This window comes from Tachysurus vachellii, chromosome 12 (assembly GCF_030014155.1).
Source record: "Tachysurus vachellii isolate PV-2020 chromosome 12, HZAU_Pvac_v1, whole genome shotgun sequence".
Taxonomy (NCBI): domain Eukaryota; kingdom Metazoa; phylum Chordata; class Actinopteri; order Siluriformes; family Bagridae; genus Tachysurus; species Tachysurus vachellii.
In genome coordinates this window covers 16,993,202-17,010,131 of record NC_083471.1, presented here as the reverse complement: position 1 = coordinate 17,010,131, position 16,930 = coordinate 16,993,202, and the positions used below count along the sequence as shown (strand labels likewise).

Below are 16,930 nucleotides of genomic sequence, written 5' to 3'. Positions count from 1 at the left end.
TCTTGAGTTTTAATTTAGATTTGCTGCCAGACTTTGATGAAACACCCTGGTTTATAAGCTTACACACATTTTCATGTGTTTCAAGTTTCTAAAACACCGGCTTGAATTAGAGCTTCATTGTGCATGAGTGTATCTTATTAATGATTTTGATTACAACACATTTGTCACTAAAAGAGCTGTGTGAACAGTTGACAAAATTTGTGCCTGTTTTATATTAAAAAACAAACTATCCCAAGAACCGATGAATACCTTATGATTGGACTTATCTTTTGTTAACAATGAACAAATGTGTACAAAAACATAATAAAATGATTGTGTAGAAAGTTTTGGCGATTTCAGTAAACTAGACCATGCACTCTTTTCTCACCAACAAAGTAACAAAACATCTTCCTGTTTCTATCTGATTTGACTGATGTTTTGCTTTTATGACAGAAACCTACTGCTTGTATTTATGTGCAAGATGGCGCGCCTGACAGCATGATGGTGGTTATAGCTTTGGAAGCTGATCTGTTGAGTAGAATGTACAGATGAGAAGATGAGAGATTTGAACAGACTAAAGTTTTTTTTTTTAGGTAGAAATGAATTGTCACTGGCATCACAATCAGCAGGGAGTCACACAGTATTGTGTGTAATATAGAAAACGAAAAAAAAAGTCATTTAAGAAGTCATTTTCAGCATTATAAAATGTATTTTGGATGCAACTAAAGATTACATGGTAATTATATAAAGATTATTCAAGTTGGCTGGGCTGGATTAAATGACACGCAGAATGACCTGCATAATTGAGATACAACGTGTGTTGTTTTAAAAATGTGTTTTAGTACAAAGGCATTTTATCCTGTTTTTTTTTTTTTTTTTTTAAACTTATCTTAACTAAGACTTATCTTAACTTGACTTAAATGCACTGAATAGACACCAATGTTACTACCAGTTCCTGTTGCCAGATGCTAGTGAATCTATAATGAATACACAAATGAAGCATAATCCCGTTTCTGTGCACGGCCATACAGGGCAAACCCTCTGTATGTTATTCCTGCTTTTACTTTATGATATACGTCTATATACTGGTCCCCTCATACACACTCATACATGTTCTGCACATCCCGCAGAAACAAAATACATGTGAATGTACTGAATAAAATGTTTGCATTCCTCTGTGTACTTCTATTTTACAGTGTATCTATTCATTGGAAAATTAGGAAATTTAAAATGTCAATCTTGTGTCAACAAGACAACAATCTAAATCAAAAGGCAACAGAAAAATAGTTTTTTCAGCAAAGAACTAAAACTGAAATTGGTACTGGGGCAGGTCAAGAAGCAAAATAAATAAGCAGGATTTTAGTTTTCTTTGCTCCGTATACAAACGGGTGTTAGAACAGGACAAGGGTTTCTTTGCAAACATTCACATAAAACTATATCTAGGTATTAATACTTATTCCATTAACTAGTAAGGCTATCAATTACCTACCTACCTTATGGTATACCCTTCACTTGCCCTTTCTGGGAAACCATAGTTTTTTTTTTGTTAGAAAGGAGAAAATTTAACCGTATAAGGCGCCTGCAAAGATGCTATAAGTACATAAACACTACACTACTACACTATACTACTAAAAGTGAACTTTCTTTAAAGCTTATATTGTTCTTTATTTGCCTGTCTGGAATTAGGTGCGTCATTCCTAAAAGTAATAGTATTTACTCCAACCCTCACATTTGGACACGTTCTCCGTACTGCTATCCATCAGTTATTTCAGATGGAAGAAATGGTGTCTTGCAGCACTTGTCACTGTTAGCTCAATGTCAGCTCCTTTATAAGCTCTATTCTGCCTCATTTATTCCCTGCCAAATAAATAATGTCATTGTAAAATACACCATTGTGGACAAAGCTACAAGAAAATAGAGCAGAAGCTGCAGACTAACACAGGGAGATCAAATCTACATTCAGAGTCTGGTAACGTCTGATAAAGGTTCCAATCGTGGTCGGCCAAATATATTACAATATAAATAAATGAAATAAAAAATACATAGAAGTAAATTATAAATCAGTTTGGAATCTGTGTTCTAAATAAAAATCAGCATTTAAAAAATGATTGAATCGAATTTTTAAAGGAAGGACCAATCACTGTAATTCCACTTGTGATAAACACAGATGTGAAAAGTCATGGCAAACTCATTACTGACTAAACTAACGATATAGAATTCTTCATCAGCAAGCTAAACTGCACTGTAACTATGTCTAATTCAGGGGTTACATTTCAATAATTGAATACATTTTAGAAGAGCTGATGAGTTCATGTGGTATTGCATATCAAATCATCTACAATTTGGTAAAACTACTGATATTTTTGCTACAGCTCACTTGACACCGGACTATACTGAATACAAATTCCTAAAACAAATTTGGCACCTCTTGTTTAACTAACACAACATTTCTACACAACTATTATATATATTTTAATAACTCTTATTAACAGTAGCCTAAAGTAAATTACATTGTTCTCAGGTATTAGGATTTAACTTTTCTGTATGTGTTGAGTAACTGTTTTCCCTCTCACACTGCCAAATGTCCACTTAAAACCGAACTGTCATTTATTCAATTTTACAATACAAACATCCACAATCAGCAGAGTCATGAGTTTATAATCATTAGCTTATTGGCAGTTCAGGTAAGTTGTGTGTGGTTTTTTCCTCAGGCTCCTTTACTGACGAAGGTGGCCTCTTTTTCCTTTTCTGTGTTTCTCTACTGCCCCCTGCTGGAGTTGGTTGGAGTTGTTGCTCTGTGATTTGCTTTAATAAAACTTCTACACTCTGCTCCATGACAAAGCTTAACGTGTTCTGCTCTTCTTTAGAAAACCTCCCCAAAACATGTCTGTTCACGGGTGTGTTTCCTGAGGGTCTCCCGATCCCGATTCGCAGTCGTGGCATAACCTGTGACAATTACAACACAGTATGAAAACTTCAGATATGACCTTTGGACTTGTTTTTTTCCAATATTGGTTTTCAAAGCAATTGGAGACTTACATCGGTGTGAAGGCAGTCGATACAGGACCGGACACCGTTGTGACCCCTGTCAATAAAACAATAAGAGAGACACAAGTCTCAGTGCAAGAACATTTATATTTTATTGTATAATCAGCACCTGACTCACAGACTCCATTAGGATGATTATTAAGGCTTATAAGAGGTGTACACAGGACTATTTTTAAAAATCCCAGTCCTGAAGAAATTCTGACTTGTTTCTAGCCTCCACAGTTATTATTTTTGATTACACCTGTCATTTATAGTCCCTATTTAATTTGCTGCTTCTAGTTCTCGAAATATAAACAGATGCATTTTGACCTCTCTCTCACTCATTTTCTACCGCTTATCCGAACTACCTCGGGTCACGGGGAGCCTGTGCCTATCTCAGGCTTCATGGGGCATCAAGGCAGGATACACCCTGGATGGAGTGCCAACCCATCACAGGGCACACACACACTCTCATTCACTCACGTAATCACACACTACGGACAATTTTCCAGAGATGCCAATCAACCTACCATGCATGTCTTTGGACCGGGGGAGGAAACCGGAGTACCCGGAGGAAACCCCCGAGGCACGGGGAGAACATGCAAACTCCACACACACAAGGCGGAGGCGGGAATCGAACCCCCAACCCTGGAGGTGTGAGGCGAACGTGCTAACCAATAAGCCACAGTGCCCCCCCATTTTGACCTTGACCAGAAAAATTTATCTACTGAAGATAAATGAATCTTGTCTTGGTGATGAATCTTGTCTTTGTCTTGTAAGCTTCGTATCTCTGTCTACCTGTTTAAAAGTAACAAGCTCTTTTTTCCCAGATTTTCCATAACACTATAAATTCTGAATCATGCTCCCAATGGTAAAACCCAGGTTTTATGAGTGACAAATGATACGATTTAGTCTACTAACTTAAAAAGGCTCAAGAACTCTAAAGCACTAAAAACGGCACAAAAATAGGCAGAAAGATAGATTCTGCAAACTGTGCCAATGAGTGTAAATCGCAAACAGGTGAGAAGATAACGGTCACAGCTCAGTATTTGTCATTTACATTTATGACATTTGGCAGACACTCAATCCAGAGCAACTTACATTTATCTCATTTATACAGCTGAGCAATTGAGGGTTAAGGGGCTTGCTCAGGGGCCCAGGAGTGACAGCTTGGTGGCTCTGGGATTTGAACTCACAACCTTCCGAGTAGTCCAACACCTTAACCACTGAGCTACCATATCCCCACTTGTGTACTAGAATGATTAGTTTATTTTAACTAAATTAGATTTTGTTAATACACATGTACACACTTTGTGTTTTTTTTCGATAACGGACTAGTATTAAATTAGAAAAAAAATTAGAAAAAAATAAAATTAGTTAATGTTAATTTAAAATTTTTTTAAATTAAAAAAAAAAAACAGGCTCTTGTTCAATTAGTGTTCCATTAGTGTTAGCCTCTAGTGAATGATCAACATAAACAAATTCAGCATCTGTTTTTAATCTGGGATTTGACAAGTGACATGATGAAACTGCCCAAGTTAAAGTGTTAATTTCCCTTTATGTAAAATATCTTAAACAAGTGTTTCTGACCTTGCACTCCCTCCATGTTTGATGGCAAGTTTTCCAAGCGGTTTGTCAAGTTCATCGTGTACCAAGACAATGTGTTCAGGTTGAATAGAAAATCTACTTGCTGAAAAACAAAAATCAACAACAGTAAAAAATAAAACAGATATAATACCCAGATCTTTGCCTAGGTTATTTAAACATCCATGAACCAATACAGTAATTCACTCATAAATTGAATTTGTGAATATTAAGTATATATTTTAATAATGTATGTGTGAGACACTTCACACTCACCTGCCTTCGCCACACTCACGCCATTGACATTCATGAGCAGTTTTGGCCGGAGAAGCACAATTTGTGTGTCTTGAAAAGCCGTAACAATAACCTCTCCTGATACGTGTCTGTCTGGTTTCCACTGATCAGACACTTGCAGAGTCTCTGCCAGTGCTGCAACCACAGCCATGCCAACACTGTGCCGTGTGCCGTTCATACCAGGGTTCCCGAGTCCTACCACCTGAAAACATAGCATACACAGATCAGAGAAGTGAAGTTCCCTGTGGATTTTCCTTCAGTTTCGTTTCAATACAATAAGAAACAGATTAAGTAAGAAATAAATGAAAAAATGTAATGGGCAGAGAGACGGGGGCTCTCTTATAGGAAAATCAATCAATGATGGAGTAGCTATCTTTAAGGTGATTCATTTCCTATAACAGCATGACACATGATGATTTATTCTTCATACACCTGGCAACATCAAACCCATTTTTAAAACTTGTTCATGATTAAAGCATGTCAACCCCACAAGTCTCTGTGTATGACTCGATACTACTGAAACAACATTACAGAATAAATACCATTAATATAAACCTATCATTTATTGTATGTTATATCCGTAACTACTGTCAGAGACTTTCAATCTTTTTTTTTTTTTTTTAATTAACCTATCCATTTTTTTAGACAATTAATACAATTTGTTTATTTATTTTTTAAGATATAGTGAGCCTGGTTTGTTTACAATCTTAAACTTGTTTGGGGACATTTTGAATGTATGTTATGAAAATGTTAATTGAGTAAGTTAATTAATCAATGTGTTACTGTTGAACCCAACATTTAGTCATCTTTATTCAGAAAAATTGAGAATGAAAAGGAAAAATAGAATATACTTTCAAACAAGGCATTTTTTTTAAAAAAAGTCAAAGCTGAAAATGACTTACCAGTTTCTTCCCTCTGGAAGTGATTGGTGTTATTTCACTAGACATCTTCTCACAATGTAAACTAGCTGAATTGCCCAAAAGCAATTGATTAACCATGTTAGTTATGATCCTCCTCATGTCATGGGACAGTTGATGAAGTGTAATATTTTGACTGTAATGTTAATGAACACAGCTCCCTAACACTCAGTCCACTCCTTCATAAATCCAACTGCTGGTAGTTTTTAAGGAAAATCCTTTCATCCAAAACGTTCCTTTTCCTTTCCAGTAAAACTCACACATGTAAAGAACATTGACAGATGTTAGCATTACCGGTTAGCATTAGCATTTGGATGCCAGATATCGCCAAATGACACATATCAGGATCAGAATAATACAAGTACGCATGCGCATACAAAAAATATGAGAATAAAAAATAATATATAAAAAGACACATATGTAAATACGAATAGACAAAAAAAAAAATAAAAAAAAAAGAAATTGAAAAAAACAAATAAATGGTATGTACAATTGTGCTATAGATTATAGAATGGAATAGAATAGGATAGAATAGAATAGAATGCAGTGATGTACGAGGATAGAGGTGGAAACAAATAAATATAAGATTATTTCACATTGTTATTGCGTGTCTACTGCTTTCCTGCTTTATTTATTTATTTATTTATTTATTTATTTATTTATGTTTCGTTAAAAACCCATATTAAATCTGTAACACCTGCTGCACGCATACTTTGTTTTTTCCACGACATGGCAACTTAGGTTTAAAGCGCGTCATCAGACAGGAACATTGTTAGACGCTGATGCTGAGTGCGCCATCTAGAGGATTAAACAATGATTCGAGCACAAATAATCTTCACAATAATCTTCATCTTAAAAAAAAAACTCAGGTAGGTATTTCAGTGGTTAAATTCACCTGTTCAGTTTATCTTGTCTGTAAGATACAAGATGTGAGTTGCCTGAAATAAACATGTCGTGTTTGGCTATTAAATAAGTAAAGATGAATAATTTATTGTAATTTTTTATTATTATTATCACTGGCTTTATTATGAGTGTTTCAGGGCCTCGACATTACTTTTTTAAATATTGTTTTTTGTATATTTTTAATAAAATGTTGTTTATTTGTTCATTTTATAAGTTAACAGTAAAAAAAATATTTTTATATTTACTTATTTGATTTATTTTGCACAGTAGAACGCATAGATATCTATACACTAGATGTCGCATTGGGGTCCTAAAAATACGTCAAAACCGCCGCCATCTTTGTACGGTGCTCCTTTACCTCAAATGCATGGACGATGCCGGACTTCTGTGCTGCATTTGGTTGTTCAAACGAAAGAAATCTAAAAACCAGACAGTAAGGGATTACATTTCACAAGTGAGAATGTGTTTAATGATATTGAATGGTAGGAAATTATATTTCTTGTTCCGTTGGTTTGTTACAGTCCTTGGTTAACGACCACAGCTAATCCATGTTAGTTACCCATCAGTTTTTGACAGTTAGGAAAACAGACAATGTTTGTAGATTCCGAAGCTCTTAATAAGGACATTAAAAATTGACCCATGCTTTTTTGCTTAAAGGTGAAGACCCAACTTTAAGTATGTTTTGTAAGATTCCCTTATCTGTTAAACATATTTTATTAGATTGTCCTGGACTTAACACAAGCAGAATGCTCTTTTATCAAGTTACTTCACTTAAAGACATCGTTTATCGTATGTTAATTAAAATAAAAAATTGTATAATATGACTTTGCTGTTTATATTTGTTTTGTTTTTATTGCATTTATATGATATTTGTGTTTTTGTAATTGAATTTTGCCATGAAAATAGCTTTTGATTGCTGACATGGCATTAAATAAAATAATGTGAATCTGAATCTGTTTGTAGATTCCCAAGTGATAAACAGAGTGTTTAAAATTGTTTTTTTTGGTTTATGTGATTTTAGTACATACTTATTTAATGTGGCAAAAGTATTGTGGGAAAAGAATAAATAAAAGATTCAACAGTCTTTGGCACCTCAACTATCTAACCTTCACATTATGTTCCTCTCAAATTTATGATTTGCTTCCACCTGCAAATTGCTTTGTGTATCATGTTTAATAAACCAATACAATTTAAACGTTTAAATGAACATGTATAGTCACACCATTGTAGCAGTGTTGTATGCAGTAGGCTATAAGGTAAGTAGTGATTATTCATTTGAAGTTTACTCAAGTGGAAGAATGTAACTAATAAACTTACACCTACTAGCACTATGCATTATATTGTGAAAAAGTAGATTATCTTAATATCAAAACCTTAATTTTTCTCTGGGCTTAATTATAAATACATGTCTGACCTTTGGAACAAACCAAAAAAAAAAAAAAAACTAGAAATCGCATTCATGACGATTTATGGTCATTTTATTTCTTTGCCTATATTGACGCTAATGCATTAAGAGGAGGGGGTCCCCCGTACCAAGATGGCGGCTCAGTTGACGCATTCGCTCCAATGTACTGCCCTATACAAGGCGACATCTAGTGTATATATCTATGAGTAGAACGTATGGGTGTTTGTTTAGCATTAGCCACTTCCGGCGTTTTAACCTTTCAAAATAAAAGTCCAACAGGTTGCGTTATTTGTGTGGTGAAGTTTGACCTCATTAGACAGATTGTTGAACTGCAATTAGCGGATATTTTTTAATCGGAGCGAAAATATGAAAGGCAGAATCCAGCTGTTGAAAAGAATCCTGTCAAAAGACAAATGTAAGTCTGACATTTAGCTCGCTAGCTGCATGCTAAGAGATGGCGCAGTATTCAGATTGTATTATGATTTTGTTTAGCAGGTTAGCAGGTTAGCTAACTAAGCTAACTATGTGTTTGCCACTCAGTCAGACAGGTTTAGCTCACCTCAGTACCACAAGTGTGAAACAGCCATGCTAGCTAACTGCAGAGCTGCAGAATGCAGAACTGTGTACCTTAAAACGGGACAGAATAAAGTTATGCAGCGGTTTAGCTAGAAAAACTTAGTTTTGTGCAAAACTCCTTGTCAAGCTAAATAGTTATTTTAACATACATTTTTTTAAAGATCTAACATCAACCAGCTAGTCACATGAAGCATTATGGAGGTGTGTTAGTGTCACTTAGCATGCTTTTAAACTGGAAAAACAATAATGGGAGATAAACAGCCAGCATATGATTTCAGATGATATTTGTCCTTCTTTTTCTATTTCAAAGCTTAGTAATGTCTGAGGATCAGAAACATATACAAGGTATATCAGACTGACCCAGAACAAAGATTCAAACTGAAATCAAAATGCAGGAAAGCTTGAGAAGGTGAGTGTTCTGTACTGAAAATATAACCAGCTGGTATGGAGTGTCATTTTTAAATATCTGAATATTTTACGGTTTGTGTTTTTAGAGATCGACAAAGCCAGTCCTCTAATGACAACTGGTTTGAGAGAAGACAGCGGTCAGCAATAACAGGCAGTCCAGGCTGCAGCGGACAAAAGAGACTCGTTCCCGGTGGCTTCCAGCATCCAGGAGGAAGCAGAAGTCTCCAGAATGACAGCACCCAAAAGAAAGCCACATCAGAGCGCACAGGAAAGGTGCTTTTCAGTCTGTAGCTCCTCTTCATGACACTTAAAATGTAGTGCGTAACATAGTCCTCAGCTCCAAATAGTGTCACAGTTCTTAATAATTCATTTTTAGTTTATTAAATAATGTGACCTCCTTAATTAACACTTTTTTTTTTTATTATTTTGTCATTTCTTATTTGTCTGTTTGAATCTCACAGCCAATGCAAAAGTCTGAGCCCCACAATAAAAACAGAATAAACAGAAGACCATCAGACACGGCCAGAGGAGGTAATCTGTTATACAAGGATACCCAAGAATACATGAGGTCTAAAGTCCTAGATGAAGACTAAATAATCTCTGCCTCATTATATGGTCCAAACTTTTTTTCTGCTTTTTGAAAAGGTTATAGAGGTGCCAGACCTGCTGTAAAATCAGAAGAGCTACCCAAATCAGAGGATAGGAAAAGTTGGCAGTTTGAAGTAAAACTGTCTGATTTTCCTGAACTGTGTGATGCCAAGCCACTTGCAAGCCCAGATGCTCGAGAGTGCTGGGTTTCAGTCAAATCATCAGTTAATCGCAATTCTCCAGCAGCCACTTTTAAGGTACAGTGGCAGGCAAAAATTTAAATTGTTAAATAAAAATTTTAAATCAAAAACTGATCTTATGGTAACATATTTTAGGAGGCACCAGGAACTAAAGGACCAAAACAGAAATCAATAGAGCATGTCATCTCAACTGAAATGACTCAACAGAAATTGACTGCCACAGCAGGTAGAATTGACATTGTACACAAATCATTATCAGTGTGCTTGTATGGATGCCTCTGGTTGTATAATGAGTTTCATTATTTAGGTGCAGATATTAAACTTCCGTTACCAAACCCTTATGGATCACCAGCAACATCCTGGGCCAGCATTGCCTCTCAGCCTCCGAAAGTCATGCAAGAAAGCCCTGCAGCACAAGATGCATCCTCTCAGGTAAAGCACATTTTTTACTTATTGTTCTATTTGCAAAATTCTAAAATCAGACCCACTTTAATCTTTCATACAGCGATGAGTATTATGTATGGAGATGGAAAATTGTTAAAGGAATCATTGTGGAAAGCATGGAAATCAATCACAGGAACCTGGATCTGGTGCTAAATTTAAAAAGAAAGCCTACTGTTTAAGAATATGCATATTGTTATTGAAGAACATCAGCAATTTGTGAACTTCGTTACGAATTTGCAGCACTTGAAATTTGACCCAAGCACTCATGTTTTTCTCATGTTGAAGTAAATTCCATGAAACCGAAATGCATGGCATGTTTGCTTTGCTTGATGAACTTCAGTGTTTAATCGTGTTTTCAGTGCAGTCAGACTCCACCAAGTGTACCCTGGAAGTGGGTTAATACCACATTTCCTTTGCATGTTTTGCAAGTTTTTACCCTTTGTGTGTCCCAGTGTATCTATAGCACAATTCCACTGTAGATGTTGCAGGAAATGTATTAATAATTACAGGAAATATAATTATTACATTTTCTATTAAGGACGATGTGCCTCAGCCAGAGGCTGAACAAACCAATAAGAAGAAAAGGAAGAAAAAGAAGAAATCTAAACCAGGGTGTAAGGATGTAGATCCAGAGACCCATTATATGGTGCTGAAACAACAGGAGCCTCCCAAGTTTGAGGTGTGGAATTTTAATGATTATCATATGTATTTAACCATAACCTTAAAGACAGGTATGTTTAACTCTATTGTCTCTGTTGTCACTCTATTATGTCATGCTTTCTGATTTGTCAAGTCCACTTTTTCTCCAGAAACCTTTACTAAATTGTTTTATTTTCAGGATGAAGAGGAGTTTCCAGATCTTTCTTTGCTGTCTGTTAATCCAAGCAAAGCACAGAGGCAGTTGTCAATTCCTGGAGTACAGGTAATCCTTTTAGAGTGAGAAGATATTGACACAGTGCTTTATTTGGTCCTAAATTTTTGTTTCACAGGAGAATACTAGGATCCCTGAGAAAGATGGGTCAGTTCTGCAATCGGAGTATATAAACAAAAGCAAAGCCACCGATGTAAAGTCTGGATCTGCTACTTCAAAGAAAGTGCAGGTTGGATGTGAAACGATTATATATTTGGTCCATTGTAGAAAGATTTACTAACACACAAGGTGTAACTCTAAATCTCATGCTTCCATGAAATCTTGACTACTGCATACAGATACACTACACACAGAAACTAATACTGAGTGAACTTAAAAAAACAAAAAACAAAAAAAAACATGCAGGGTGAAAAATGATAGCAACAGTAATGACTTTTTCCTGTTGCTATTCAGACATCAGACATCGTTTATTTGTTGCGGTTAATTAATCACCACATATTAGCCGAAAGTATGCTTACTGCTGATTAAATTGCTATATAATTTAAGATATTTTAAACAGTACACTTTATGCTGTAGGATAGCTATGCTTTGCTGGTTATTAATGAATATCTTACATTAGTTTTCATCAAGGAGGGGTCTATGATTTTATTATTGCCTTTTAAGATTTTATTAAAGTGGGAGAAATCAAATTGAATTAAAAATGTACTTGTATTATTATTTTATTATTAATAAAAACAAAGGTATTTTTATTATTTAATTTTTAAGTATATTATTTAAAGCTATTAGTCATATTAATTGAATGGTTTAATTCAAGGCTTCAAAACAAATAGGTCTACACATAATGTCAACTTAAATCTCACAAGATCTGTTTTAGGAATTAACCACTGTGTCCCAATAAATGGTCACCAACGGTTTATGCATTTATGTCACATTATATTTATGTGACCCACAGCCAGTAGGTCAGAAGAAGAGCAAGGCACTTGTTCAGCTTGACCTCGGGAACATGCTGGCAGTTCTGGAGCAAAAACAACAGTCTCAGAAGTCCAGACAAGATGTAAAACCATTAACCCTTTCAGGTATTTCGCTGACTAGAGCCATTCATTCATTTATGAGTTTTTATACAAACCCGATTCCAAAAAAGTTGATACACTGTACAAATTGTGAATAAAAACAGAATGCAATGATGTGGAAGTTTCAAATTTTAATATTTTATTCAGAATACAACATTGATGACGTATCAAATGTTTAAACTGAGAAAATGTATCATTTTAAGGGAAAAATAAGTTGATTTTAAATAAATCAGCCATGATGTTGTAATTGATACAGTATTTGGTCTGGCATTGTCATGTTGGAAAATGCAAGGTCTTCCCTGAAAGACGTCTGGATGGGAGCATATGTTGTCCTAGAAATTACCTTTCAGCATTGTAAGCTGCCCATGCCACACACACTCATGCAACCCCTACCATCAGAGATGCAGGCTTCTGAACTGAGCGCTGATAACAACTTGGGCTGTCCTCGTCCTCTTTAGTCTGGATGTACATTTAACTTTTCCGGCCTCTTCTTGCTACCTGTCCCAACTTTTTTGGAATGTGTAGCTCTCATGAAATCCAAAATGAGCCAATATTTGGCATGACATTTAAATGTCTCACATTCAACATTTGATATGTTATCTATATTGTATTGTAAATAAAATATAAGTTTATGAGATTTGTAAATTATTGCATTCCTTTTTTATTCACAATTTGTACAGTGTCCCAACTTTTTTGGAATCGGGTTTGTACACTCTTTATAAGTAAAAGAATTATTTCTAAAACTATTAGGGATATTCCTGGAATACTGTTTGAATAATTCAGCTTTATAGTTTATAATTAATAATTGTTTTACTGTATGCTTAATAATTTACTATGATTAATGTTTGCTGTTGTCCCAGTGGGAGGAGCTCTACCAATTGTTCACAAAGACCCAATGGCTCAAAAGAAGCATTTATGGCAACAAGATAGAATAGCACACAACCCTCTGGATTCTACCTGCCCTTTAGTGAAAAAGGGAAAACAGCGAGAGGTGCCTAAAGCGAAAAAGCCCACACCCCTTAAAAAAGTAAGTTATTTATAGCTGTTGACTTATTGAACAGTCTAAAGGACCTGTAAGCTCTTTTGTGTACCACACAAGTGAGTCACCTGCACTGACTGTTGCACAGGTCATTTTGAAGGAGAGAGAAGAAAGGAAACAGAACCGATTGCTAGAAGAAAGAGATCCAACGCGAATGACTTGTGAAGGCAGTCAAAATCCACAAGCCAGTGAAAATCTTGTTGAGAGCAGTCATTTCACAGCAATGCAGCAGTGTCATGAACCAACAAGTAATCATGTCTTTAAATACAATACGCATCATTCTGTGTTTGACTAAAGTGAATCTTTAGGTTAAACTATTGCTGTTTATCTTAAATGAATCATTAGGAGTAAAAGAATTTATGACCTATGGGTTGATTTTGATGTAAGGTGACCAAAGTGGTGATGAGGAGGCTGAACAAACGGGTTCATTGGAGGTCCTGAACAACCTTGCAGAAGAAAATGTGCCGTCTAAAAACGTGGAATCAAATTCCACCCCCAATCATCCAAAAATCCACAGCCGGAAATTTAGAGAGTAAGGGGGAGAAATATTACTCACAAATGTCAGGTTAAGGCATTAACCATGATAGATATGTGCTTAATGCGATATATATAGGACAATATCTGACCAACTTTTTTAAAACCTATTTGAATACCACAGCTACTGCAGCCAGATGCTTAGTAAGGACGTAGATGAGTGTGTGATCACTCTGCTGAAGGAACTGGTCAGGTTCCAGGACCGGCTTTACCAGAAGGATCCGATGAAGGCCAGGATGAAGAGGCGTCTGGTCATGGGTCTCAGGGAGGTGCTGAAACACCTGAAGCTCAGGAAAGTCAAGTGTGTCATCATCTCTCCTAACTGTGAACGTGTACAGTCTAAAGGTATGGTGACAAATCGACAATTACTAATAATGGAGGTCTTTATATTAATACTGGCAATTAGTGGCATCAATAAACTCTTATGTTATAGATATATTTTTGCTCAAAACTGCATTGTTTATTAGCTTGTTTGTTTGTTTTTTTTTTGTTTTTTTTTAGTTCCACTCCAAATTTTGAATAACTTTAGTGTAGTTTAACCGTATTTGAAAAATAGCTCAAAGATGTATGAATATATAAAAAAAAAAAAAATTGACACCTAAACAAAATAAATTGTTTTCCATGACATTCACACCGTTTTTTTCCTGTGCAGGTGGTCTTGATGAGGCTCTACACACAATCATCGATACATGTCGGGAACAAGGTGTTCCTTTCGTCTTTGCTTTATCAAGGAAGTCATTGGGTCGCTGTGTAAACAAAGCTGTTCCTGTCAGTCTGGTGGGCATTTTCAACTATGATGGAGCACAGGTATGGGATCTTGTATCAAGCTACTATTTCAGTATAGTTCCACAAATGGGAGTCATTGTAGTGCCTTTTCTCTTTTCTGTATAATAAATTGTTTAGACAAAATGAGGCAAATACTATATTCATTGTGTGTGAGTGTGTGTGAGAGTGTTGCCTTATATGTGCATTTAATTCATTGTGTGTTGTCATCCTGTAGAGTTCCTATTCTTCTCATCCTGTAGTATTCCTATTCTTCTTTAACACACCTGACTCTGATTCCCAGTTATTACAATTTTACAGTTTTCTCTTATAATGCACACAGGACCATTACCACAAAATGATTGAGCTCACATCACAGGCAAGGAAAGCCTACGAGGTGATGATTGGCAACGTTGAGGTGAGTTTACAGGAGCAGCCGGGAGAGGAGGATGAGACGCCGCAGCATATGGAGCCACCATTAGACACCCCGGAGGCAGAAGAACCAGAATACAGTAAGATTTTAGTAAAAATAATTTGGTCATTGCTGCAGAACCAAAAGTTCATGGGCTGGTGCTGATCCTGATCCAACTCCTCCTGTAATCCTAACCCCAAAAATAAAACCCATAAACTCCAAACTATAAAATGCTTTAGAACATGCAACAACCGAACACACTGAAATGTCTCCTCCCTGGACTTGTGAATTTCCCAGGTAGGACGAGCCGAATTAGATCCACCTCCATACCCTGCACTTTTGGGTCTGCAGTGAGGGGTAACTGGAGAAAAAATGTCCTACAATCCATGTCCTTGTGTATTGTTTTAGTTAAAATTTGGAAGAAGATGCTGGAGAAAGACTACAACCACAAGTTCCTGCCTTTTGAAGAGCAGTTCACTTCAGTGACCATCAGCACAGATCTGGACAACCATCCGAATGACCTTGGAGGAAGCTGATGGTTCACTAATTGAATAAGGACTTTGTGAAAAGGGGTATAACAAAACACACAATTCTAATTTGATCAAAATATGTTGTGATGATGTCCCCACTATGATACATATTCACTACAACAAATGTAAGCATTTCCTGGGTATGTGCCTTTAGGTTTACAACTGATTAGAACATTCAACATTATTACAGACTCTATCTAAATAACATGATCCGTAAAGATTCTTAGTAGCGTATATTAAAACAAAAGGTGTGAAATAGAACGTAACAAAAGTAAAACATGTCTAGTTAAACAGTAGCGGTCTGGCTAATCTGGTTTGATTCTAAAGTGGGTGTGTCTAAAGCACTGAGTTTTAATTTCTGAATCTTCTTTTGTTTAATTCTCATGCTGTCAGTCAAATGCAAGTAGCTCTTTGTAGCACTAGACATGTTTCTGACTCTTGCGTTCTGCACCACCTCTACAAAAGAATGCCGTTCGATGCGTTTATAGTAATAACACTGGTAAATTGTACTCTCTGTCTGACAGCGACGTAATTTACAAGGAAGCCAAAGTGCTTTCGATGCTTCGATATAATACGCTAGTACACAATTAAGTGTATTATCTTGTGAAAAATAGTTTGCTTAGCAGAAGTGTGCTTTATTTTTTTAAAACCCCTGTAACTGAATCAGATTTTAGATAAAGAAGAAGCTATTTTTTCAGAAGATGGAATATGGGCTTATGTTTATGTTTGTTACACCTCATATGATGTATGCATTGTTTTATGAGAAATAGCCTACTTTATTATGCAGGGTGTCGATCGTCTTTTTCAGTGCACAGCCGTATCGAAGTGAGAGACTTGTGTATAATTGTTACATTTATTGATATCATTACAACCCTATATGTGAATTAGTTATCATGTAATCATCAATATTTTTATTGAAATGTTTACAAAATTTGCACAAACATTTTTGAAGTTAAAATTTAATATCACTGCCTCTAAAGTAATGTAGCCAATGAGTTAATTAATTATATGACGTTATAACTATGAAATGAATTTAAATAATTTTTATTTTATTTTATGTTTTCTTTTACTTTTCAAAATCTGTAAATCAGCCTTGTGTGTACCAGGGAGGATTATATGTCTGCTGGACAGCATCTGGCCATTATTTTTTCTGCATCATCAACTGGTGACACTGGCTAATAAAAGTCCTTTACTGTCCAAATCATGTTGTGATTTCAGCTAATTTCAGATTTAACATCTCCCAATATGTAATATCTTACCGCATTTCAAAGAATTTGAGAGAAATGTCAGTGAAAAACAAGAAAACTTGTCTAGTAGGCAAAGGACCATTAAGACTGGACCAATGAGGTGTGTGTGGTCCTATGAAACCAGGTTCTTTTTGCACCAT

The 16,930-nt window shown here is 35.7% G+C and overlaps 2 protein-coding genes across 3 annotated transcripts; one reads left to right on the top strand and one right to left on the bottom strand.

Moving 5' to 3' along the window:
• Positions 1 to 2,097: 2,097 nt before the first annotated feature.
• ptrh1 (peptidyl-tRNA hydrolase 1 homolog) lies at positions 2,098 to 6,122 on the bottom strand. Its single transcript, XM_060883267.1, has 5 exons — positions 5,787 to 6,122; positions 4,867 to 5,086; positions 4,597 to 4,696; positions 3,019 to 3,064; positions 2,098 to 2,925 (listed from the first exon to the last, which is right to left on the bottom strand). The coding sequence occupies exons 1-5, from the start codon at positions 5,901 to 5,903 to the stop codon at positions 2,644 to 2,646; spliced, it is 765 nt and encodes a 254-aa protein (XP_060739250.1). The 5' UTR covers positions 5,904 to 6,122; the 3' UTR covers positions 2,098 to 2,643.
• Positions 6,123 to 8,372: 2,250 nt separating this feature from the next.
• LOC132854714 (selenocysteine insertion sequence-binding protein 2-like) lies at positions 8,373 to 16,744 on the top strand. 2 transcript variants are annotated; one of them, XM_060883291.1, is made up of 18 exons: positions 8,374 to 8,524; positions 8,996 to 9,094; positions 9,180 to 9,366; positions 9,555 to 9,624; positions 9,739 to 9,938; positions 10,017 to 10,107; positions 10,189 to 10,313; positions 10,864 to 11,004; positions 11,164 to 11,247; positions 11,315 to 11,425; positions 12,149 to 12,272; positions 13,127 to 13,293; positions 13,394 to 13,553; positions 13,693 to 13,837; positions 13,964 to 14,184; positions 14,492 to 14,646; positions 14,945 to 15,113; positions 15,422 to 16,744. In XM_060883291.1, the coding sequence occupies exons 2-18, from the start codon at positions 9,075 to 9,077 to the stop codon at positions 15,547 to 15,549; spliced, it is 2,298 nt and encodes a 765-aa protein (XP_060739274.1). In that variant the 5' UTR covers positions 8,374 to 8,524; positions 8,996 to 9,074; the 3' UTR covers positions 15,550 to 16,744. The 2 variants fall into 2 exon arrangements, with proteins under 2 accessions (XP_060739275.1, XP_060739274.1); XM_060883292.1 differs by lacking the exon at positions 11,315 to 11,425 and having other exon boundaries at positions 8,373 to 8,524.
• The last annotated feature ends 186 nt before the right edge of the window (positions 16,745 to 16,930 follow it).

Bases quoted from the DNA above. Each gene is read 5' to 3' on its own strand.
- ptrh1 (XM_060883267.1), bottom strand. From the start codon at position 5,903: ATGAGGAGGATCATAACTAACATGGTTAATCAATTGCTTTTGGGCAAT. The intron at 5,087-5,786 runs GTAAGTCATTTT...CTATGTTTTCAG, and splicing joins CTTCCAGAGGGAAGAAACTG to GTGGTAGGACTCGGGAACCC. The intron at 3,065-4,596 runs GTCAGAAACACT...TTTTATTGACAG, and splicing joins AAACATGGAGGGAGTGCAAG to GGGTCACAACGGTGTCCGGT.
- LOC132854714 (XM_060883291.1), top strand. From the start codon at position 9,075: ATGCAGGAAAGCTTGAGAAG. The intron at 9,095-9,179 runs GTGAGTGTTCTG...TTGTGTTTTTAG, and splicing joins ATGCAGGAAAGCTTGAGAAG to AGATCGACAAAGCCAGTCCT. The intron at 14,647-14,944 runs GTATGGGATCTT...TAATGCACACAG, and splicing joins TCAACTATGATGGAGCACAG to GACCATTACCACAAAATGAT.